The 25,633-nt window shown below is 35.5% G+C and overlaps 4 protein-coding genes across 10 annotated transcripts; 1 reads left to right on the forward strand and 3 right to left on the reverse strand.

Annotated features, from left to right (window-relative positions):
- Positions 1–164: 164 nt before the first annotated feature.
- On the reverse strand, positions 165–4,337 carry LOC102619353 (protein NPG1). Its single transcript, XM_006468904.3, has 6 exons — positions 3,877–4,337; positions 3,473–3,725; positions 2,192–3,402; positions 1,300–1,447; positions 622–961; positions 165–529 (listed from the first exon to the last, which is right to left on the reverse strand). The coding sequence occupies exons 1-5, from the start codon at positions 4,039–4,041 to the stop codon at positions 642–644; spliced, it is 2,097 nt and encodes a 698-aa protein (XP_006468967.2). The 5' UTR covers positions 4,042–4,337; the 3' UTR covers positions 165–529; positions 622–641.
- Positions 4,338–4,594: 257 nt separating this feature from the next.
- LOC102619056 (non-specific lipid-transfer protein 1-like) lies at positions 4,595–5,796 on the reverse strand. The gene is made up of 2 exons (XM_006468903.4): positions 4,939–5,796; positions 4,595–4,818 (listed from the first exon to the last, which is right to left on the reverse strand). Exons 1-2 carry the CDS (start codon positions 5,274–5,276, stop codon positions 4,809–4,811), a joined length of 348 nt encoding a protein of 115 aa, XP_006468966.2. The 5' UTR covers positions 5,277–5,796; the 3' UTR covers positions 4,595–4,808.
- Positions 5,797–5,941: 145 nt separating this feature from the next.
- LOC102618753 (monothiol glutaredoxin-S14, chloroplastic) lies at positions 5,942–8,902 on the reverse strand. The gene is made up of 3 exons (XM_006468902.4): positions 8,603–8,902; positions 7,978–8,247; positions 5,942–6,187 (listed from the first exon to the last, which is right to left on the reverse strand). The coding sequence occupies exons 1-3, from the start codon at positions 8,814–8,816 to the stop codon at positions 6,132–6,134; spliced, it is 540 nt and encodes a 179-aa protein (XP_006468965.2). The 5' UTR covers positions 8,817–8,902; the 3' UTR covers positions 5,942–6,131.
- Positions 8,903–10,532: 1,630 nt separating this feature from the next.
- LOC102617534 (transportin MOS14) lies at positions 10,533–25,522 on the forward strand. 7 transcript variants are annotated; one of them, XR_003063712.2, is made up of 26 exons: positions 10,535–11,310; positions 12,024–12,122; positions 12,239–12,463; positions 12,630–12,755; positions 12,998–13,081; positions 13,187–13,246; positions 13,904–14,032; positions 14,204–14,265; positions 14,704–14,760; positions 16,367–16,490; positions 17,051–17,182; positions 17,637–17,696; positions 18,355–18,435; positions 18,815–18,928; positions 19,042–19,121; positions 19,361–19,496; positions 20,068–20,217; positions 20,900–20,985; positions 21,433–21,620; positions 21,727–21,819; positions 22,878–23,065; positions 23,241–23,352; positions 23,832–23,989; positions 24,231–24,264; positions 24,379–24,495; positions 24,604–24,753. XR_003063712.2 is itself a non-coding variant. In XM_006468896.4 (25 exons), exons 1-25 carry the CDS (start codon positions 11,092–11,094, stop codon positions 24,823–24,825), a joined length of 3,102 nt encoding a protein of 1,033 aa, XP_006468959.2. In that variant the 5' UTR covers positions 10,550–11,091; the 3' UTR covers positions 24,826–25,522. The 7 variants fall into 7 exon arrangements, 5 of the variants coding, with proteins under 5 accessions (XP_024950370.2, XP_006468962.2, XP_006468959.2 ...); XM_006468896.4 differs by lacking the exon at positions 24,231–24,264 and having other exon boundaries at positions 10,550–11,310; positions 24,604–25,522; XM_025094602.2 differs by lacking the exons at positions 13,187–13,246; positions 24,231–24,264 and having other exon boundaries at positions 10,547–11,310; positions 24,604–25,522.
- Positions 25,523–25,633: the final 111 nt, after the last annotated feature.

A 25,633-nucleotide genomic window follows, 5' to 3' on the forward strand; every position in this document is an offset into this window, starting at 1 on the left:
AATTTTCCAAATTTTTAACATTTTAAAATTTTGATTCGTCCTCACAAACCACATCAATAAGATCTTCTGTTTACAGTTCCATCTGTTACCAACATGACTGAAAAAATAATTGAATAAATAGCACAAATGAGGGAAAAAAAAAATTAAAAAACTAACAAAGAGGGGGAAAAGAATATGTTACTATAATTTAGCAACAATTGCTTTCTTAAACAAAAAAAATTTACACAGCCGGCAATGATTGCAGATTAACCCATACATTGCTTACAAATCTCTAGTACTACTATTCATCCTACAATTGGATTGAGCAACTAAAATTTACCTCTTCTTTCTCTGTTCTTGTTTCCCTACATCAACTTCAGTGACTGAGTCCCTCATTTTCGCCGAGACCTTGATTACGGCGAGGTGTCTTAAATAATGAACTGGGAAAATACCCATAATCACCAATGGAACAAATCCACGAAACAATCCTTGAGCACTGGACTTCTCAAGTCGTGCATTGAAGACATGTTACACAAAGGTGAAGATTTGACTGCAAAAGCGATAAGGGAGAGTTAGAATGAACGCATAGATTTTAAAAGAAAAGAGATTATCAAATGGTAAAAGTAAAACAAAAGGCGAAACCTTTGATATATTGGAGCCAGTCAAGCAATAGAACTGAAGCTTTCAATTGGATCAGATTCTTCAAGCATGGAGGCTGCCTGGAAGCAGTCTGCGGCATCAGCTATTCGTCCATCGTCTTTATGAACCAACCCCAAGTAATACCAAGCCTTACGATTGGTAGGTTCTATCCTTAATGCATCTGACAGTAAGCTTCTTGCAACAGGCAATGCCTTTGGGCCCAACTTTGAGAACAAAGAGCCGACCAGTACTTTGCAGGGCACATAAGATGGTTCGATTAAAAGAGCATTGATATAAGCACGCAGAGCTTCATGTGTTTGCCCACATCCTTCATGCATAACACCTGGGAGAATTAAACAAGAAGATGACAAGTTTTATATTAAATTGACATTATCTATGCAAAATTGTGTACCCACCAGTTGACATTACATAAACATACAAATCCTCTAATTCATTGAAACTGCGTGGAAGCAGAGTGAAATACGTTGAGTTACTGCCATTGTCCTCTTTTCAAGCAGATGGCAGTAAAAAATTTGGAGACATTTTTATCAGTTGACAGGAAGATCCAAAAAAAAAGAAAATGTTTTCAAGAACCGTGCTATTGAAGTCACTTTCCAAGCATGTAGAAAATGAAGGTTCAGATTTGATATTCATATGTTAAAATAAAGTTCCAGTTCTTGCCTTCTGTGTGCAGCATTTCAGCAGAGTAGGCTTTCAACTCTCTGGCTTTTCCCATACATATTGCAACATCCTTCCAATGTGAAAGGCCTGAATATAAATTTGCGAGACCATGCCAAACTTGAAATTCATTGACTTTATCATCCTCGATCTATCATAAGCTACAAAAGGTTAATAATGAATTTGGAAGCAACTGTCCTCAGAAGAAAAAGAAATTGAAAACTGATGATTACGGCATATGGAAATTGAAATAAACTAAAAGAGAGAAAGGAAGAGAATGGCTAGTACAACTTGAAATAGAACTCAGGAACTACACATTTTAAATTGCTACTAGATCACTGCAATGTTGTAGAGCTTTTTGTCATTTTTTTCTCACATACTATAGATAAGTTAACTCGCAAATTCAAAAGGAGCAACCAAACCAACTCAGCCATTTCCACCAGCACCAATAATTCTTCCTAGATCTTGTAGGGTGATCGTGTAGTAGCAAATTCATTTTTAACTTGAAACGTAAATAGTTGAAACAGCTGGATCGCGTAATTCAATCAAAACCGAAGACATCATATTCTTGTAATATCTCTAATTGTAGGCTTATATTCTTGTAATATCTCTAATTGTGGGCTTATAGCTAGATAATCATAGATAATCATATTCATAAAACTTTACAAGCTCCAATTACCATTGTGTTGCACTACTTAGAAGCACTAAAAATTGCTTCAGGATACTCACTCCTGCAGCATTCCAAGATCATGAAATGATACAATATATGCACCATTTATGTTAATAATACAAAACATACAGCATATACTTGCAATTTAAATATAAATGCGAACTAAAAGGACATTAATCTCTTTAAGATAAAGAAAATCATGTAAAATGATGGGGAGAATCTAACCTGTGAAAGACATCTCAGAGGACCGAAAGATTTCCTTTGGGCCTGAACCAACGCCAGGAGGTAACGATAAGTTTCAATAGCATCCATAGGGAGTGCCTGTGCGATCTTCAGCTTTGCTTTCAGCCTAAGAATAGGTCCTTGCTCCCACTTTGTGGTCTCATCTAAAGCAGCATCAGTGACCACCTCAGCCTCTGAGAACCGCTGTTGAGCAGACAAAACTAGAGCAAGCAATTTCCAGCCTTTTAATACAGAGCCACCCGTCGCATCAATGTACTGCTTTGCATAACGCAAAGCAGTGCTTAAATTCCTTTGCTCTGCGTAGTGAACACCTAAATCGAAAAATAGATCTGCATTGTTATTTTCAAAAGTACTTGCTCCATCCAAAGACTTTAATGCTTCAGATTGCAGACGCGACCTTTCATAGTCGGAGGAAGAAACTTTGGCATGTCTTCCCAAACAAAGACCCAACATGCGTAGACCTACACCCTTCAAGTGCTCATCCTTCCCCTGAGCATTACTGAGAGCAGTCCTTGCATATTGTATCCCTTCAGCAGCAAGATGACAATCCTCACTGCAGATCTTGGCAGCTAACAGCAGTGCCATGAGGTCGTGAGGTCGTTCATGTTTATGTAGTGACTTCCTCAACAGATTCAAGGCAGCATCATTTTGTCCTATTGCACTGTAGCAAAGAGCTAATGCATTCCAACGGTCAGAGCGAAGAAACACTCCAGGCATAATCTCCTCAAGTTGCTTAGCTAAAATAGAAGTTTGGCTGCACAAAGAGAGTGCATAAGTTAGGTGCTCCATCACAGCCGGATCCCATTTGATCTTACCAAGGTGGTATTTCTTCATCAGAATCAACAAAAGTAAAATGGCCTCTTCCAGATTATTTTTAGGCGCATAGGAACCCTCAACCTGAGAACCCAAACTGGGTGGACCAGCCTCCACCCCACTATGCAACAAAAACACAGCAAATCGTTTTTGAATCCTCGCACAGCATTCATTATCAAGGTTCCATTGACTAAGCACAGCACGTCTGTAAGCAGCAAGCGCATCATGATCACAACCCACCTGCTTCCAGAGCTCCGGAAGTAGCTCCACCGCACGGCTAACTGTTTCTTGCAATCTATTATCCACTTGTGCATCAGGTATCCCCTGCTGGAATATCCTCTCCACTGCGTCAAGCACACTTTTACATTCATTAGCAGCCTCTGCAAGCAAATTCCCAAAATGAGAACAGTGTAAACAACAAGGAAATATTGAGAAACTAAATTAAGTTACCTGTTAATCTTCCGAGCTTCTGCAGGGACTTAGCCTTCAAGTAAATAGCCTCAAGCACAAGGCTAGCAGCGTGCTGGGAGACTGAAACATGAGAATCACTGCGTGAACGACACTTTTTAGAAGCCGATTTTTCAGAAAACGAAGGTTGCAGCCGCTGTATTGCCGCATGAAGATCAATGCCATCAAACACACGAAGCGCTCCTTCTACATTTCCTCTTTGATACTCCAATCTTCCAAGCAGAGCTCTTGCTTCCTTTTAAATAATAATATTCCACAAACGATAAATCATACAGCCTAAAGAGATCTTTATTTTACCGTACATTTGAAATAAAATGTGTCGTGTAATTAAATGTAAAAAATTAATCTTCTTTAATTTTTTTTAATTGAATTAAAAATAAACGAACCTCGAAATTGAGGGACAAGCCTTCGCGCAACGATGATTCGGCCTCTTGAATGTTGCCTTCGTCGAGTTTGGCCTCGACTTCAGCTGCTTTCATGCACGCGCCATTCACGCAGAGTTCTCTCGCGCTCCCGCCGTCGTCTCCTTCGTACTCCCCCGAATCAGCCATTTATTATACTTATATATATCTGTTACAATCCAATTTTCATCGCTCTGTTTGCCGAAAACGAAGGCGTTTCAAAACAATTCTTTACAGCAACCAATCAAATCAATCAGAGCTTTTGGCCGTTGAATTCAGGTTGAAACGTCGACGACGGTGTGAAGATTAGAGTAATGCAGATCTGAAAATGTGATTATTATATGCATTTAATTGCCTTCAACGTAGAATTCTGAAAGGGAATATGTAAACAAGGCTTCTGGTTTCGTTTTTTACAGTTTTATATTTGGTCTGTTTTTTTTATTATATCTCCTTTTTAAGAAATAAAAATCGCATATCAATGCTGCATTGAATTGGGTTTCACGTTCACGTAGTATTCGGATCTGTCTCTGTGGTCCAAGGTGACAGCATTTATTAATTTAAGTTTAATATCATATGCTATTATATCTAATTAATATTTATTATCACGTAGATGTCATGACTGTATATCAATACTGTTAATGTGCTACTGAAAATTGATGACAGTTTTTTTTTTCTTTTTTTTTTTAATATGATTAATGTTAGGTAGAGGTAATAACTCTCGTTTTATTAACGCTAATTATGTGCTAAAACACCATGCACTAAAAGTATCCCGATACAAAAAGTTCTTCAGCAAGAACCATAACAAGCAGCATAAATTAACAAGCTTAATTAGCTCATGTATATTAATTGTGCTGTGTTTTCTCCAGCTGGCAGAGATGTTTATTCAACGCACAAGCTCAAAGCCTCCGTGGGGGGTTCTAAGAAATTCTGCCAAAACAAAGCCGAATTGAATTTTCTATTGATAAGAATGCAGATTAAAAATATCAATTATATATGGAGTAAGATAATGAATACTGAAATGGAGTGGAGAAGCAAATTAAAGCTCACTTGCTACAGTCGATATCGGGGGTGATGGGAACGCCGATGTCGACGCCACATTCTTTGGGGAGTTGACGAGCTTTGTCCAGCTTGATGCCGCGATAGCGAGTTGCCGCATCTTTGATGCATTTACAAGCAGCTTGCCTGTCTGCAGTTGTTGGAGTGTTGTCTTTCAGATACTCGACACCAGTGCAGCATGCCCGAGATGGCTTGCCTTCCCCGGTCAGATATGCCAAGCAAGGAGCTAGAAAGGAGTCGACTTGGCCGCAGGTTATAGCTGCCTGGCCTCGCTCCACCATGACGATCGCTGCCAGTAACATCACAGCAAGAACCACACCGGCTTTCATGTTTTCTAATAATGCTGGAGGATTTTGAAGGTGTTTGGTGTTTTTGTGTTGCCTTCGGTTACGGTTTCTCTAGGGAGGTTTTGTGGGTATTTATAGCGCATTGTGGGAGCTGCTGTTACAAAAGCTTTTGGCTTCTTGTTCCGGCTGCAGCTCCAAATGTCGTTTAGCTATCAGAAAAGCAGCACACAGCCGTTGCACAAACAGATCCTTGCTCGTTCATAGCAGTACTCCAGCGGAACAGATGCGTGACTGAGACTGGCGTTACAACTTCAGAAAGTGAAGAAACTGTACGTGTTTTGCGAAATTTTACTTGCTCTGACCACACAATCCATGTTCCATAAGACACCGCCCGCAAGATCAGCAGGAATCCCAGGAAAAAGATAAAAGCTAACCTGTAAATCTTTTACCATTTCAGCATCCGGTTTGATTTCTCTCTATAATTTCAGTATGTTGAATGATGTGACCACGACTATATTTATCAATCGTACATCCGTGCAGTCTTCATCTTATAACTCCGATAAACTCACATCTAAAGATAATTAAATTACACAGATCATTTGTGAAAGTTACATTTTCGTCTCTCAGACATTAGGTTAAGTGTAACAAGTCGAAGTTAAACAACAAACATTTCATTTATCTACTTATCTCAAACTCAATAAAGCAACTTGACAAATGATTTTTCATTCAATAATCAATATCGTAGCTGCTATTAGGTAATAATAAACTTGGGTTTGTGTTCATTTATACAATTTTTTTTTTTTTAATCAGAACCAAGCAAGAAACAACAGTTGATTTTTTCTAATCACCACTAAGCAAGTACACAAGTATAATAGCCCTCTTCCAACTAAAAGAGTCTCAGGTGCACAGTGCCTTCTCCAATAGTTCTTGCAATTCCCCATTCTTATAGGCCTCTGTAAATTAAAAAAAAAAAAAAAAAGAAATCAGAACAGTTGACAATTCTGAATAATATGCCTACTTGAATACTGTGGGCTTATTATCCTGAAGATGTTGCAAACTGCCACAAGACATAACGAAGCAAAACAATAAATTGATTTTAGAATTACATTTGAAGTCAGTAAACAAAGTGTCAAAAGATTTTAAGATTCAAGCTAGTAACTGCAAGGTAATACGACCACATAAAAAAATACAAACTTAAAGAGGAAACTATTCTTATTGCAAGAAGTAAATTCCTAAATCAAAACTCAGCTGATTTATCTACAAAGTAATAATCCATTCTCATTCCTAAAACTTGAGAGCCAAGACCAAGTTGTGTATTTCGCTCCAGTGTATTTATGCACATGAATCGTACACTGAATCTAAACCTGCTGCAGTGACACAGGAAACTAATTTTCTTAATTTTCATTCATTGTGATATTTCATAAAATTTCAAATATTCTTAGAGATTTGTACTTATTTCTACATTCAATGGTGTAAGGCAGTTATTTTACTACTCACAAACCGAGTGATCCTTTTCCAGTCCACAACATGACATCCATTGAATATTTTAATTGAGTTCCTTGGTTGAACTGATGAAGGCATGTATTAACATATTAAAATTAGTGAAAAACTGAGTTAATGGTGCCGCACATTACCAATTTTCTTTCTTTCTTTTTCAAATGCTTTATGCGAAAAGTATAATAGTTGATTGAAGTTGGTGAAACAATTAGAAAAGAGAAATATTAAAGTAAAATTCTCTCCGGATACACCAAATTCCTAATTCTAGATATAATAATGTCCATATAAAGGCAAGAGTACTTGACTTACAACCAAGTAATATGTAAACTAGCATTATGAATTTTCTTGCAAACATCACACATGGAGACAAGAAAACAATGTCCGGTTTTCTTTCCCCAAATCAGTATGTTCAAATGAATCATCAAATCTGAATTCATACTCTCTGCAGGGAAAAGTGGCTATGAATTCACTAATGCATCATACACAAATCAATTCCCCATAATTATAAGGCCACTAATTTGTGTAAACTGTACTAAAATTTGATTCATCTTCTCATTTAAGTTTTCTAAAATATATTTACAAGACATACACATAAGCGAACATCATATTTGTTGTTAACAATAAAATGTTAGAAATCGTGTCAGTGATAGATGCGGAGTGCAAGTACTCTGCAATTAAGTTTATGATGTCTATACCTATAATCTTTCTGATATAAAAGAGTCTGAACTATGAAATATATGTGGCAAGGATTTTAGCTATTTTTGCATCCCTAATTTTAAGAACCAGACCAAGGACTCATCAGGGATCACAACTTGTAATACAGCATTGACTACATGGCAAGGGCCAAATCACGGGCATGAACCATCAACTTTCATATTTTGAGAAACATATGCAATCATATCCTTTCAATGCATTGTCCACAGGCATTCACATCTTTTGTATGCAAACACAACTACAGGTTCCAGTAAGTAAAATGCTTATTTGAAATATAAATTCTGATATCTTCCAATATTGGACTTCCTTATCAAAAGGTTCCAGTGCATCAATTGAAAAAAATTTAACAAACAATACAAGGTTTAAATGATCAGCACACTGAGTTAGGAAAGATTAAAATATCCGACAGTCTAATGCGTTTAGCAACCACGCTTCATAGACATGAACTAGATACAAAAAGCATAAAGATCACAAACAACTAGCCAAATAGTGCTGCTGAAGTTTAAAAGATTCAAGAAATCCATTAGCTTACCAACTGTGATGTCACAGCCACCAAAAAACTCTCCTTCAATGTAAAGTTGAGGAAAGGTTGGCCAACTAGAATACTCCTTCAACCCTTGTCGTAACATTTCATTTTCTAGAATGTTTACCGTTTCAAATGGTGCATTCAAGGACTTCAATATCTGCACCACAGTGTGTGAGAATCCGCATTGTGGGAAATCCTTCGTGCCCTTCATAAACAGAACCACTTTGTTTCCTGTAACAACTTTATCCAATGTTGACTTGAGCTCAGGTGTCAAAGCTGTAACACAAAGGAACAAAAACAGATATCATCATTCTGATGTAAGTTTCAGCAAAAGAACAGTAAAGAGAAAACTAATCAATACAAATTATATTATAATTAACTATTTTCATACGTAAAAATAAATTTAAAAAAAAAAGAAATCCTTTCAGTAACTTAACAATTTACAAACTCAAAGCCTACATATGATAAACCTCAACTCAGTTGAATTAATCTTACAATCACAAAAACCCCATTTTGTCAGGTCAAAGTAGAACACAATTGACTGTCTAATCAAATTCAATTTGATAAGCCAAGTTAAATTTCCGAGCTAAATTAGGGGAAATTTTAGGCAAAAACTGGAAGTGAAGGGTACCAGAAGCCAAGCAGCGAAAGGTCGTGGCTTTGTTAGACTTAACCCCCAACAGGCGGAGATTATTTGTGACGCCGGTCAAGGAGCGCGGAGAGTAAGATGACGGAGATGCGAAATTCACAAGCGGAGGTGGAAAGGATGCAACTTTGCCCACCGATACTGATTTACAGGTGAAGGCGCGTGGCGTTGCAGTCATCGACGAATGAAGAAGAGCCATAACAGCCCCAACTACGAGCAGCTCCTAATCTTTCCTTCTTTGTGTTCCTGTTAATGCTGACCAGGTGTACTTTGTTTCCTTCTTGTTTGTTTTGCTGCTTTTATTTATTTTTATTTTTAATCTTAAATAATATTTCGTTATTGATATATATTTTTTAATTTTTTTAAAACATTTAACAATTTTTAATTAAAATATGTTCAAGAATCAAGAGAGTTTGTTTGTGGTTATTCAATTTTACTTTGCTTATTTTTTGTAAAAACGAAAATAACATCCAACCACCCTCTCAATTAACATAATAACACTTTTGATCTCTCTGAAATAAAAAGTACCATAATGTCAAAACTAACTTTATATCCGTTAAACATACACGGATCATGAGTAAAAAGGTATTAATATACTACATTTAGGCTAATATTAAATATTTATAATTTAAAATTTTGTTATAGTATTTTATTAATGATTAAATATAAAAATAATATCTATGGTGATCACCACCAATTACTGTTTGTTATTATCAGGAACCTAAGACCCTGTAATACCCCCAAAGAAAATTTTTTCTTTTTAATTTATGTCGTAAAGTGAAAATTTAATTTAATAGGTAGAAAAAATAAAATACACTTAATAAGGGGACATTATGAGTCTTATTCTAAAAAATATTTATTGTAAACGAAATAATTATTTGAAAAAGTAGAAAATAAAATACAATTCAAATACTAGCTCTAATTCTATCCAAAACAAACCCTAACATAATATGAAATTTTTAAAAATTGATAATAAGATAAGCAATAATCAATAAAATTTGATAATTTAATAACAAAATACAAGTTTCTTATGTTGGGAGAATAACTTTAAAAAATTGACTCTATAAGTAAGATGAAAATGTTCTGATAATAGAGTGAACCACTAATATTTTGGCTTTTATTAGTAATTGATCGGTGAAAGTTGCGAAACAAGACAAGAGATAATCAAAATAAACAATTGGAAAAATATATTCTTAATATTGAGTAGCCGTTTTTAATATATCTATGATGGCAGTTTGTAAATTTTAATAAAAGTATTATTATTTTTCCTCATCTATAGCCAGATATAGCCCGCTAATGGGTCCGTCCTCATTATTATTGACCATCATTTGCTAGGTTCTTCACTAGTATGATTAAAATTTTTGTTATTGAATATATTTATTTGTACCATCATTGAGGAATTTTGAGCTACTATTTATATAAAAACATTAGTAAAATTTTGCATTCACTTTTATAATTATTATTGAATGACAAATAGTTATAGCCAACACTATTTAATAGAAAATTGACCTAGCTTCTAATAGATGTGGCGAAGCACCACTCTTTTTTTTAGTGACGAAACCAAAATTTTAATTTGATACCATAATTGATATATTTTGAATTTGACTACTTTACAACATAAAATTTATAAAATTGAAGAGGCCAACACTGGGGATTAATAGATAAACCATAAAATCTTGTAGGATATAACAAAAATGAGCAAAAAAATGAGGGGGCTAAACATAAGAATGACATAAAATAGCTCAGTTTTATTTTTTTATTCTGGAATTTGATTTTTTTTTTTAACCCGAGGGTGTGTGGCCTTGGACGCTCGATAAGTACATATAGTTCCGTTCTTGCCCTCGCTACCGTATCATGTATAAGTTGGTCATTTAACAGTGTCAAAATACGCTTGTTAGAGGGCAGCTGAAAGCCTGAAAGTGATTATTCAAAAATTATTTGCTTTGAATTTTGTAATTTGCAATTTCATCTTTGTCCCGCTTTGTCTTTTCATCCGATTAGTTATATTTGTAGTATTTATTTGGATTTTGTAATTGCAATTTTATCTTAGTCCTGTTTTGACTTTTCATTCTAGTTTTGTTTGTAGTATTTCTTTGAAAAAAAGAAAACCGATGAACCAGTTGCGGACCCGTTCAGTTGGTAGGAGTGTTGAGCCTCAGTTTACCAGCTACTCAGCTAGCAAGTAGCAAAGTAGTGGCTAGTCACGGTCAGGTCAATCTCGAAAGTAAAATTAAATTAATTAATTAAAAAAATTTAAAATCAAAGAAAAAGCTCCATGCGTCTGTCATCCCCATCCAATCTATTCAATCCATGTATCATCATCAATCAGCAAGACATGAACACTTGATTCATTTGTGTCGCTCGTAGCCGTCCGATGAAAGAGGAAAAGTTATTGCTAAGAAGAAATCAAACAGACGAGGAGTAATTACTATTCTTAATTATTATTATTAAAATAGCTTTACGGCCGTCATTTGATGCAGATGGACTTGCAAATCAAGGTGGCGCAAGCTGTTCACGTCTTGAATCACGACACCGAATCATGCAACCGCGTAGCAGCGAATCAGTGGCTCGTTCAGTTTCAGCAAACCGACGCTGCTTGGGAAATCGCCACCTCTATCCTCACCTCCGATCGCCAGTCCTTCCTCACCGATTTCGAAGTCGAGTTCTTCGCAGCTCAGATTCTTAAGCGAAAGGTCAATTTCTAGGGTTTCGATTCTAGTCCTACGCTTCTTGCTGCGCACTTTTTTTTTTTTTTTCCTTCTATTAACATTTTTTTCTCTTCAGTTTTTCTGTTAACAAAATGGAGGCTTTACGTGTGGGAAAATACAATATTCGTAAAGTTATTTTCTAGCAACTGCTCTGAAAGTCAAAACGTGTCGTTTTATGTGTGTTTTGCGCTGCAGGGTTTCGAAAAAGCATGTCTTTTTTCTCCTACTCGTGCATGCATTTTCATTGGTTTTCCCTCGAAAATACTGATTTTTAAATACAATAACTGTAGCATTTTTATATTTGGAAGTAGAAAATTTAATTTCTCTTTTTCCTTTTTCTGTTTTACAAACAGTTTTTCAAGCGTCTATACTTATTGCAGTAGTTAAGGTCTTGGTGTGCTAGCTTGGATTGTTTCTTCCTGTAGTTATTTGGAGGATGAAGTGTGCTTGCATTATTTTGATTAAAGAGTTGACAACAATAAGAGTAATTCCAAGTTTACTGTTGCATTGACTTGATTTCTTTGGTGTTTCAAATATTAAACCCATATGACAACAGATAAAAATTGTTTGAATTATTGGAGTCTCGTTAATTGATACATTCGATGCAATTGTTTCAAATTACCTCCGAACTCTCTCACAAAAAATATTTTCTTCCATTTTTTGAGTGAATGATACTTACACACTATGTCACAATGCAGATTCAGAATGAAGGATATTATTTGCAGTCAGCTGCTAAAGATGCTTTGTTAAATGCTCTTCTTGTGGCTGCCAAAAGATTTAGTTCGGGTCCTCCTCAGGTAATTAAGCTGTTCTTTCTCTGAGAGGCTTCTGTGTGCTGCAATGTATTCACCTTTCAAAATGATTTGTTTATTCTTTTCACTCAGTAATGAGTTATGCTTTATCTAAATAACAGCTTTTGACTCAAATCTGTCTTGCACTCTCTGCTCTCATCCTTCGTGCTGTTGAGCATGGAAAACCTATTGAGAAGCTCTTTTACAGTCTCCAGAATCTACAGAGCCAGGATAATGGCAATATGGCTGTTCTTGAGATGCTTACTGTTCTTCCAGAAGAAGTTATTGACTGTCAAGCTTCTGATTGTAATATAAGTTCAGCCCACAGAAGCCAGTATGGCCAAGAGGTTTAGGATTTTCCTTTTTGTTTTGACACATATTCCTTGTGTGTTTCTACCTTCTTATTTATTTAGTCTTTTCTTTGATTCTTCTCTGCATTTAGTTATGTGTGCTGTTTGCTTTGGTGTATCTTAATTATCTTCTAATAATAATGTCCTGGTCTATTTTATTCAGCTGCTCTCCCACACACCCATGGTTGTTGAGTTCCTCATGCAGCAATCTGATAAAAGGTTTGATGGTGGTGTTCCAGTTCAGCTACATGATAGGAACAGAAAAATTCTACGCTGCTTACTAAGTTGGGTAAGATAGTTGAAAAATATGTCAATAGCTCACTCTACTGATTTAAAGTTGAGTGCAGATTTTTATCTACAAGCAGCATTACCGCCTTCATTATTGTTTTCAATAAAATTGTTGGATTGTATGTCACTAGTTTGAAACTGAACAAAATGGATTTCTGTGCTTAATTTGCATGCTTTTCATTTTATATAAATGGTTGTTGCACATGTATGATTTTCAAATTGTGACAACATTCTAGCATTCAGGTTCGAGCTGGATGCTTCACAGAGATTTCCCAAGGCTCGTTGGCAGCTCATCCACTTCTTAATTTTGTTTTCAACTCTTTGCAGGTATATTCATAATTATTTTCATTTGTTTAATCGACATGGTGTTTCTATTTAAGCGTTCAATAATAGCATGAGTGTGGATTTTTGTCATCGTACTGGTTGTTATAGGTTCAATCTTCATTTGATGTGGCCATTGAAGTTCTTGTTGAACTCGTGGGTCGGCATGAGGTATGCTCTTGCTCTGTGGAATGATATTGGATGCTCGTACTACCATGTATACACAAATTTTGTAATCACATTCCTCTTCATTGCCTGTTGTTTATCTATTTGATCTGGTGTTTATAACGTTTTTGATTCATTTAATGCACCAAGTTAGAGTGTTTCTGTGAAAGACATTTTGGTGTATGGTTTAGATGTCAGTAGATATGTGATTTACCTAGTTATACAAGAAAGTGGCACCTTTAGAGCAAATGTTGTTGTCCTTTTAATTAAGTGGTGGCAAATTATTTGTCCCATCTGAATTATCAAGCAAAACAATGTCTACATCGGTTGTTATTCCATATCAAATAGGTGGTGCTTTTTGTTTTACTTTTGTATCCATGGGTATTCTTTCCTTCTTCTTCTTTTTCTTGAAGTGAATCTAGGCTGCAAGGTGGTACGGTGGGATGCTCTCTTATTATTGACCACTGAGCCACTTGTCCATTGCTTGTATCCTAATGCCAAGTCATAATCTATTTATCAATGAAAATTGTTGCTACTTCTCATAAACTCATATTTTCAAGGCAAACTGGGAGTCTACTTTCTTACAATTATGCTGTGATTAAATTTTGTGCAAACATTTCGTTCAAATAGGGTAATCTACATTAACTTGTGCTTGCTTTGCAGGGGCTACCTCAGGCTTTGTTATGCCGAGTACCTTTTCTTAAAGAACTACTACTTCTACCGGCTCTTACTGATGGAGATGAGAAGGTTATTGGGGGTCTTGCCTGCTTGATGTCCGAGATTGGACAGGCTGTAAGTGCTTAGCAGGATTTTTTAATGTTTACTAATTTCTTTTCCGAAGATTTCTTGCTTTTTTTTATTGCTTTTGTTGACAGTGAGATAAAGATGTATCTTATAATTATGACTTGATATTTCTTAAACTCTCTTTCTGATTTATATTTTTTTACTTCTTTTGTTCATTAGGCACCATCTCTGATTGTAGAAGCAAGTCCCGAGGCACTTGCACTGGCGGATGCCCTCTTGAGGTGATTTCTCAGTGTTTTAACTTCTGCATATCGTTGTTTGTTACTGTATTTTTGTTGTTATTCTTTGTTTATTTGTTGTTGGGTCCTATATTTGGAAGTTGTTTCAGTAATAACACTTATTTGGAATCTACCTCACATGCTTCACCATGTGGGCAAGCATCTTAAAATATGCTGATCACACTTTGCTTGAAGCCAGTGTGTTTGGTGATTTGTGTGGAATTGAGTTCCGAAGTTATTAGGCATTAGACAGTCAGCATATAAGTTCTTAATAACTTATAATGGGCATGTAGCTGGGAGCATGCAGATGTTAAAGTGTGCTCCTTGCAGTCTGTTGGTTATGCTTCTTTCCCGCAAGTTTATTTATTTAGGTTATCCTCTTATCATGCATTTTTATTTTTTCTCACATACTTGTTCTGTTTCTGTTTATTGCTTTGGCAGCTGTGTAGCATTTCCAAGTGAAGACTGGGAGATTGCAGACTCAACTTTGCAATTTTGGTATTGACTTATTCCCTTGTTTGGTATTTTCTGATTCTCTTAAATTGTTTTCAGATCTGATGAGAGAATAGGTTGAAAAGTTATATTTTCACTTAATTGGAGGACACTTCCTTTTTCTCTTCACTTTTCGTGAGAGTATCTGGATTTCTTCTGTGATTTTGTAACTTGATAGTTGGCCGATGATTATTGAATGGTTGGATGTTTATGCATTCTATTAGTTTTTTACCTGATGGATGTCAACATGCTTCAGAGGATGTCATTGAGTTTACAATGTTTAAATTGTATGCCTGATATCTTATGTAGGATGCCTTTTTGAATTATAGACTGAAGTCAACTGCAATTAATGCTTGTCTTTGTACCTTTTTTTTTGGGTTTATGGAGAGAAGTTGTAACTGGGCTTGTAAACGGAATCGCTCTTAAATTGTTAAGTTTTGGCTTCTGAAGGAGTTATAGGCTGACAGTACAGTGCATGGATTACCGCCTTTTTATGATAAAAGAACTAGGGAAAATACTATTTTCAATGTTAAAACAATGTAGGAACTGGATTTAGTATTTATGGCCAATGAGGTTGGGTCCAAAGGAAGGAATTGGTTTGAATGTTGCTGTCTTTCATGTGAAGTCAGTCTAACCACATAGGAAGTAGCAAGAGAGAGTGGATTATGTGCTACAAGACTTATTCATGTAGAAGCAGGAGTAATAGAAAACAAAAACCAAGTTACTGACTTGGTTGTAAGAGGAAGAAACAGCTGAGGATTGTTTGATGATAATTCAAACGTGTAGATGTATATGGTTTTCTTTCTTGGTTTTAGGAGGTCCAATGTAACTTCCCACATAGCTTAAATGTCTGCAAACCTATTTCTGGTGGGAGTACATTTGGTTTCTCTTTTAAATGTAAGTTATTGATATACCATTGGTTGCTCAAACTAGAGAATATCATGAATAAATTTTGATTTGTGGTAGTGTTCTTACTTTGTGCAGTTTAGTGTTCCTTAAAATAGCGGAATGTTCTCTGAAAGTGTGCATCTATCTAGAATAAGATTTCCTGGTGAAAAAAGATGCAACAAAGCTAGTTTTGCAATTTTAGGCAATATGGAAAACATACAGTTTTCACTGTCTAAGTTTTTGACATTTATAAGTCCAGCAAGGTTGATAATACTGGTTTTTCTTATGGGAACTGTTTAAGGGGTGAGTCTTTGGCAGTTTTAGCCAGGTGGATGATAGTTCAATGATTGTTACTCCTAGATTCGACCACTTATGGTGAAGATTACTTTCAGAGAGCATAACAAATTTTATCTGTTGATTTTACCTTTAATTCTGACCTTCAATGATTATGGATTTTATTTCGAGTCCCTAACTTTCGTCTAATCTTATTTAAACATTAGTTGTATGGTTATGCTAGCGGGTTATTGATTCTCTCGCCTCAAACTCTTTTACTCAATGTCTGAACTACTTATAGTCAAAGCTGATTTTCTTGTTGCAAAAGATGAGGACTTTACCATCTTGTACCAGTTAGTAGTTTGATTGGGAGACTACTGTACAATTTATTATTAAAGGTCACTTAACTCTTGATAAAGTATCATAATATGATCTCTGTTTTCTTTTCCAGGTCTACTCTTGCGAGCTATATACTTGGACTTGATGCAAGCATTGCAAAAAATAAGAAGCATGTGGAAGACATGTTTTTTTCTGTATTTTCGGCTCTACTTGATGCTCTTTTATTACGTGCTCAGGTTTTATATCCATCTTCACTGGTCTTTTCTTAAGAGTCCTATTTTTAGTTTTTTGGGAAGACATATTTCTCACTTACTATCACTACATTTATGTAGAGATGCGAGTCAGCACCTCTGCCTTTCCTGAACTTAAGTTAGCATATATTTTTTTTAATTTATTTATTAAAAAAAAACAGTGAAGAAAGAAAGACTGAGTTCATACCAATCTTGTAGTTATGCTTTTTATTACTATTGGCATGCTGCCCTGCCCTCTAAACAAGTATGCATAAATAGATGACTAGGAGATTCATTGTGTGCATCTTCTTGGGGAATAATTTTTTACGGATATTGTGGTTGTTGGCTGTCGTTTATTTTTTTACACATCATCACGAACATCAATGTTTTCACGAATTGTTGTAGCAAATGCCAATCTACTTCCTATACTGGATGTAATGTTCACAATGGAATTTTTTGGTCCACATGCTCAAAGAGGCTTTGCAACAGTAATTCCAATTTTTCATCTCCTGCTTATAACTTTTTAATTATCAAACACAAAGGTAACTGATAGTTACATGTGACAGGTGGATGAATCTTCATTTAATGATGATGGTATGGTTGATCTTCCAGATGGTCTTGTCCAATATAGGATGAACCTTGTTGAGCTTTTGGTGGATATTTGTCAGCTATTAAGATCTGCTACATTTATACAAAAGGTTCTTGCTTAAATAGTATCTTTTTCTGTATACATTTGCACGAAACATACACTTGTGGTTTCAACTGTGTTAATATGCAACAATATTGTTATTGTTATTAATTTTGCAATATTTTAATGAATTCATTTTGTTTTGGTTTGTGTTGGTTTGTGTTAATTGACAATATGCATGATTAGAAGCTGAGAATTGTGGGTTTTTTATCATGCATTTTTTCTTGGTGCTTTTTTTTTTGGGGGGGGGGGTGTTGTGGGGTGGGGTTTGGGAGGGTAGCTTACCTTCTGATTCTAAATGGTATTAGTATTGTCATAAACATGGTTTAGAATCCCAACTCCACATCTGTTACTATCTAGAAGGGGTAGGTTGGCACCACTTTGTATCAGGTATTAGAAGATGTAATAGGAAGGAGACATGGGAATTTCACAGCGTCTCATGAGTGACTTTTGAACCTGTTCAGTGTGAGTGTTTGGTCAAACGTCACACACTGCTGGACACCCGTGTGGATATAATATTTAAGGTGAGTAATATCACTGGGAAGATCATTCTTCTCTTTCTGTCTCTCCCAATATGTATAGATCCTTGGGCTGTTTTCCTTTTTCAATCCTCTTTTACTAAGAGAATTAAAATGCCATAAACTTGCTAAAGAATTGGTGATCCTATTGCCATGCCATCCCATGAAATACAACATATCAGTTTTAATTGAGTGTCATAAGCCACCATTTTTGAGCTAAAACTCCTAACCATTTGGCGGGAAGAGTTTTACCTTTTATCTTTGTCTTCATTGTGTCTTTTTGATTTTTCGTAAATTTTTTAATATGTTGTTGGTCTTTTGATAATATTTGAGGAGGTAAGATGTCTGACATAGAATGAATTCGCTTCAGTTTCATGCAAACTTTTTCTTTGTTGGTTTTCCCTTTCCATGATCCATTGCCTGCGACCTAAATTATGGTCTCATATCTCAAAATTATTAAGTCATAAATGATTTAACCTTTGGAGATCAGGTTAATACACATTTAATAGAAATATATACAATTATCTAATGACGTATGAAATCTCAGCTTCTTGGATTGTTGCATTCCATCTGTTTTCTTTTCCTGGATTTATTAGTTTGCTGTTATGTTCTGCTAAAATATGATCGTCTTGCTGTATTTTCTGTTTTTCTCATCCCATTGTAGGTTTTCTTTGGTAGTTGGGGATCTGCAAATGTACCAATACCTTGGAAGGAGGTGGAAACAAAATTGTTTGCTCTTAATGTGGTAAACAAACTATTTTGTACTTTGGTCCTTTTTCTTAAGTGCAGTAGGTTGTTACCTTTTATTCTTTTTAACTTTTAGGCTAATATTTTTGGGGTGGATAGCATTTCTCATAATTAGTCTAATCTTGTTCAGATTAGTTTAGACTAAGATTTTCATGTGTAGCAACATATTCATAAATTATCTGTTGACTTAATTAAATATGCTCACCAACATAGTTTTCCTATTTGATCTTTGCTAAATTGCAAATGGGTGTCTCCAGCCAAAAAAAAAAAGGAAAGAAAGAAAGTTTGCAATGGGTCGCTACATCATTGTTGCCAGATTTTCTTAGTACTACTCAACATAATCTTGTCTCTAGTGACATAGAAGTTTCACATTTCAGGTTTCCGAAGTAGTTTTACAGGAGGGCCAAGCCTTTGATTTCTCAGTGATTATGCAGTTGGTTGCGGTGTTGTCTGCTAGCCGTTCTGAAGAGCTTAAGGGATTTATGCATATTGTATGTTACTTATCCCTTTTTATTTATTTGCATATTTTTTTTCTGTTTTGTAATCGAAAGGAATTTTTACTCCTTATCTGATTCAATAGTCTAAGATAAAGTTTCCATTCTAGGTATACAGATCTCTCGCAGATGTAATTGGTTCCTATTCCAAGTGGATATCTGCTTTTCAAACTAATGCAAGACCCTTATTGTAAGGATCTTCTCCTGTTTAAAGCTCTGATGTCTATTTAAATTGAATGTATGGATGTTTCTTTGTAGATTTTGCTTTATGTTTAGCAATCCAGAGGACTGCCTGCCAGCATATCTTATAGATGTATCATCCTTAATGGCTTGTGTGCTTTTCATTGTGTTTGTTTTGTATACCTATGCATCATTTAGCATCCATGCTAGCATTGTCCATTTCTTTGGGTGCTAATTTGCTACTTTCAGATTATTTCTTGCTGCAGGGATTTCAGAGGCTGTATCATCAAATGCTTGTGCCTCTGCCTTGCGTAAAATTTGTGAAGATGCTTCTGCTCTAATTGATGAACCTTCGAATTTGGAAATTTTAATGTGGATAGGGGAGGTATTGGATGTTACGCTAGTGCAATGTTCTTTTTTGTTTTTTATTATTTTTAAGAAAAAAAATTATATTTTGAGAATTTTTGCCTCTCTTATTTGTGTGTGGGAAATTGCAAATCAATTTTAAACAATTATCTGTTCACATTAAAATCACTCTGTTTTGGTTTGAGAAATTTTAATTTTTGGAAATACTTTTATCTTTGTAATTCATAATTAAGATGTGAATGCTTCACCATTCAACCTGTTGTAGTCAATGGATCATTTGATCCCTTATTGTACCATCTTTCACCAAAAGAGTTACCATTATAATATTATTTATTTGTTGATAAGATAGCATTATGTTGTCCAAACTGATCTAGACCAAGTTTGATAGTTTTCTGTTGCACAGATCCAATTAGCTCTTTGGCATTATGCTTTCCTTTGACTTTTTCTTCATTTTATAAAATAGATGTTTGTATAATAATATATATTTATGTAGCCTAGTTGATTATTTTTTAATTTCTTGTGGGTTATTTTCAATTTATTTTTGGTAATAAAGCTCGTGAGCAGTCTTAAAGTGGATGTTGGTTTCTCAGGCTTTGGAGAAGAGGCATTTACCTTTGGAAGATGAGGAAGAAGTCGTTGGTGCAATCAGTCTGATCCTTGGCTCTGTTTCAAATAAAGAGTTGAAAAACAATTTGTTGGCTAGACTGCTTTCATCTAGCTATGAAGCTATTGGAAAACTCGTAAGTTTTGGCTTTCCTGCCTCATTTACTTTCTTTTGTTATGATTTTTCCTTCCTGGCTGTCTTTTCTTAATATTTTTTTTTTCCTGTGTTGCTCTATGGTTTTAATCTTGCTATTCTATGCCAATATTATATTCTTTCCTGATTTCATTGATACATTAAGTTATCTGTCTTTGCTTTAGTTTTTGAGTTTGGTGTTTCTTTATGTATGTTTTCTTGGTGCGGGGCGTTTTACTTGCTGAAAAGAATGAAAGAGAGTTTGTAAATCTCCTTTGACTTATTAGATATGCAGTTCTTCTGCTCCCGTTTAAGAGTAGGCCCCCCCCCCCCCCCCCCCCCCCCCCCCCCCCACAACAAAAAAAAGAAAAGGAAACTGGGAGCAGTATTTGATGTTGTTGTACTCATTTCCATAACTATCCATGGTCCTAGTAATAAGTGAAGAATATCTCGCCATTATCATTTGACATTCAAGCTATTGGTTATAAATCCAGTTAATTGGGATTTGTGAATGAAAAGACAATGAGTTGATCTTGGATTGATTATGGTAGTTGTCTGAACCTCAGCATTTTTTTTGTGGCATTTTGTGTTAGCTTGCCACTTGGGCCATGATTTGAATCATATTTCATAGTAAACTATAATTTTATAATTTTGAAGTGTAATTAAAAACATTAACATTCTTTCAGATTGATGGAGATAATAACCATTCTCTCATACATAATCCAGCTACATATACGCAAATTTTGAGTTCTGCAACAAGAGGGCTTTTCAGGTATGCCATGAGACTACAAAGTTTGTTCGTATGCCTTAGGGATAGTTTGTTTTTCTTCTAAAATCTTAATAGAGCTGAATCTTTTGTTTTTAGTTTTTCTACATCTGAATAGAATATTTTAAAAACATCATTATAGACACTACTGACAGGAAATGATAACGTTTTAATAAGGTAAAAGATTTTATTCTGGAATAAATAGTATATAACATTTAAATTCTGTGATAAAATTAAAAAAAGAGGGCGACTTAATTTTATTCAGTTGCATTTAGCAAATTTTTAGTGTTAAGTTAAAAAACAGTCACACTTAAAACAACAGAAATATATTCACTGTTCAATTATAAAACAAAAAGGTTCTTAGTGTGCAATTTAAAACCTGTCACGTACAATTATTCTGTAATCGCTTTTCTCACGGTGCCTTAGCTCGATTGGCTGATTGTTTGATTACAGGATGGGAACTGTATTCAGTCATCTTCCAGTGCCTCTGCCAACCAATCCTGCTGGAGATGACCCTATATTTGCACTGCTAAGAGTCTTTTGGCCCATGTTAGAGAAACTTTTTAGGTCTGAACACATGGAGAATGGGAATTTATCTACAGCAGCTTGCCGGGCTCTTTCATTAGCGATTCAATCATCAGGTATTTAAGTACCTTTTTCTCCCGCACTTCCTCGGGTTTTGTGAAAGGTCATGGAGGTTTCTGATCACATAATTAATATGAACATCTGAAGTTGCTTAATTCACAGGCCAACACTTTGTAACGCTGCTGCCCCAAGTACTTGATTGCCTATCAACAAATTTTGTTTCATTCCAGAATCATGAATGCTATATTAGAACAGGTAAGAGTTTCTTTTCATTGTAATGTTATCATGGTGTTTCTGAAGCTATCCAAGGATCATCTTTTGTTGGATACACCCTGGACGTCCCAATCTGCTTTAGTCAATGTTTTTGTGATTTTTAGCTACTCCTGGCAGCAACCACCCTTGGCAAAAGAGTTTATTCCATGATGTGTAAAATGGCAACAAACAGCTCTGCTAGCGAAGAGCACTTGGCTGCTTTGCTGAATGTGAACATTCCTTCCTGATTCGTTGGGTTAATATGAGATTATCCTATTGTCCCTAACTTGGAGACATAATCGAGAAAAGTTACACACAATCATTTTCTCAGTACTATTTTTTTTTTTGATAAGAAACTATGAGTTATTGTATTACTAAATAATGGAGAAATAAACTGTAGTAGGGGACCAAGTATCCACCCAAAATCACCAAAAGTGTGATTAAACCCAAAAGAGACTACATAACCCTATGAAAAAATGAGAAAGAATATACTCTAAATCTCTAAAACTCCCCTCCAATCAAGATGAATGATGAAAAATGAACTGTCCTAGAAATCATTAGTCACCGACACCCATAGCGAAGCTAAAAGATGAATTCTATCCCACAGGTGGACTCTTTGAAGATTCTACTGTTTCTATCATTCCAGATCACCCAAAAGATAGCTGAAACTGCACTTCTCCAAAGAGTCTTAGCTTTCCTCCCTTTCCCAAAAGCATCAATGCTTGCCTTTAACACAGCTTCACGAGAACAGAGAATAGCTTTTTGGCATAATTTTCCCCACAATCTAGAAGCAACCTCACAACAAAGAAACAAATGATTAGCGTTCTCTTCACAATGAAGCAACTGCAATACTTTAAAATATAGCGTGTAGAATTGCTCATGAAAATCCTTCAATTATATCTTAGTAAAATTTTATGTTAATGTTGAAATATCGATCTCTATAGATGCGGTTGTTTTGCACAAGACCGTGTTGCTGGAAATAATTAAGTCTTAATTGTGTGCTTTTATCATATATTAATTGCTTTTTGCTTACTTTCTTTTCCTTGTATGAAAATTCTCAGCTTCTGTGGTCATTGAAGAATTTGGTCACAAGGACGAGTATGGACCTTTGTTTGTCACGACATTTGAAAGGTTTTCCCAAGCAACATCAGTGAGGGCTCTTAATTCATCATATATATGTGACCAAGAACCTGATTTAGTGGAAGCCTACACAAATTTTGCATCCACTTTTGTTCGTACTTCTCGTAAGGTTTAGTATACCTTTCATCATAAGTGATCGTGTTCCTCTTTTCATTTTCTATTCCTTCTCTAGCAATTAGATTTAAATAATTTAAACCAATGTGAGCTTAATCAGAAGTTTTGAAGGCTTAACTGCTTCAGGGAAATTAATCCGAATGATGTCTCTGGTATGTGTTATACCTCAGGAAGTATTGGCTGCCTCTGGTGCTCTTCTTGAAGTTTCCTTCCAAAAGGCAGCTATATGCTGCACGGCTATGCATCGAGGAGCAGCACTAGCAGCAATGTCATATTTATCTTGTAAGTATAACGGACAGCAGCTTAAATAAACTAATTGCTGTTGTATGCTTTGTTTTGGTAATATATATTATGGAGGACAACATTTGTTACTGCCCTGGCATTTTTTTCCCCTGCTTGGAATTATATATTGTAGGAGTATAACTGTATAACAAGCTAATAGATCTGTCGTAGTTTGAGGCCCTCTGTATTTTCAAGTAAAGGAGTTAAAGAGCTCATTCTGCAGCCAAATTATCCCTGACAAATAGAAAAGTTGCCAACTACATATGAGCTTACATTGTGCATGTTTGATAACAATAGTAGTTTATAGTTCAATAAAGGATTAGGGATAGCTGCTGCTTTATGTAATTCTTCATGGACTTTGTGCTCTCTGTGATTTTAATTGTAATGTGGACTCTTGTTGCTTCTTTTTGAATTTCTTGTTTAATTCACTTTTATCTAGGTGATGATATATTGACTGTTGTTTATGTTGATTCTTTAAGGTTTCTTAGAAGAATGTCTGGCGTCTTTGTTGGGATACACGACTAGTATTCCTGAAGGATCATTTAATGCAATGGCAATTCAGGTTATATCTCATAGTGGTGAGGGACTGGTATCAAATGTAGTGTATGCTTTACTTGGTGTTTCAGCAATGTCACGGGTAAATACATCTTTCAATCTTAAATATGCAATTTTTTTCTATAAGAAATATAAATATTAATATCTTGCAAATTCAAGGTGCCTAAACTGCTAATATCTATGAAATGCTTTTCATGATTGGAGATTCAAACTTTGCTATAAAATATTTGGCAAGTCTTTTGTTATCTTCAAGCTAAGAATTCTGCCTTCTGGGATACTTTCTGATCCTAAGTAGCATAATTAAAGTTACATAATTCCTACAGATTCATTCTGGTGGATCGTGTTTCCAGAAGAAACGTGAGATTCATCTTAATTATTACTTATTAAACTGCTCATTAGAAGTATCTTATAGTCAAAAAATTTGAAATTCATTGAAGTTGAGGAATTATTGTTGTTTCCTGTTCTTAATAGGTTCACAAGTGTGCAACAATCCTGCAACAATTGGCTGCAATTTGCAGTATAAGTGAAAGAACGTCTGGGAAGGCTATTCTTTCTTGGGAATCTTTGCAAGGATGGCTACACTCAGCGGTCTCACCCTTTCTCATTCTCATTGGTTTTGGTCTACAAGTGCAAACACATCCATCTGGATTTCTTTTTCTTCAATTTCAGATTACTTAAATACATGACTTATTGCAGGTGCAGGTTCTTCCAGCAGAGTATTTAAAGCAGGGAGAAACTGAAACACTGCCACCAGTTTGGTTAAAAGCCCTAGCAGGTGCAGCCTCAGATTATCTGGAGAGCATGAGCTGCAATGGGGGAAACAGCAATTACGGCCATATGCAAGGGAAAGGGGGACGAGTTCTGAAGCGTATAATTCGAGAATTTGCTGATAGTCATCGCAATGTTAACCTGACTTGATTGCAGCCCAAACAACGAGGAGGGCCTTCTGTCCTGTGCATTGGTGGCAGTTTCATGTATGTTTGTAAATTGATGGCTTCGCTTCAAGCTTGGGATGTCTCATATGATGAGGCGATGGGCTACGCTCCCCTTATTTAATCTGTACAGTATAACGTCCCCAATTTTGTCAGACCTCAAAAATTTTGGTTAGGAAATTATTTTCAGCTCAAGTACTTCTGCTACAGCGGAGCTGCCGGAGATGAGAATATTGCTGATCATATAAGGAAAATGGGAAAAAAAAGTGAGATTTAATTTTGTCATCTCAGATTGGCACATTGTTATGAGGTTAGCAAAAGTCACTGATTTTTGAGGGGTTAAAAGAGGAAAAGAAAAAAAAAAGGAAAAAGAAGGAAGGCCTGATCAAGATCTTTTGTTTATCAAAACCTTGTGTTAATTTTTTCGCTTTTTGTGCTCTTTGTTGAGGTGGATAGGGTGCGGACGGTTGAGACGAGTAGTCTAAGAACGGTATTGACAAAGTTGGAGCACGATTTTGCTTGACGTGGATGGAGTTAATGTGAAATATATAATATAAATAGACCGAGGAAAGCGAAATACAATATAGCATTATGTTTTGAAAGCGTTGAAAGAGAAACATTTTAGAGAAGTTTCAAACTTCATATAAGATTACATGAATAATTAGGAGTCTTTATTTTTTCAATATGATGAACACAACTTCTCAAAATAGTGAAGAAAATAAGCATGTGGGGATTGATAAACGGAGGAGGTGTGTTGATAAGTTAAAAGTAAGAGGCCGCTGGCAAAGTAATTT

This window comes from Citrus sinensis, chromosome 2, assembly GCF_022201045.2.
Source record: "Citrus sinensis cultivar Valencia sweet orange chromosome 2, DVS_A1.0, whole genome shotgun sequence".
In the NCBI taxonomy this organism is placed as follows: domain Eukaryota; kingdom Viridiplantae; phylum Streptophyta; class Magnoliopsida; order Sapindales; family Rutaceae; genus Citrus; species Citrus sinensis.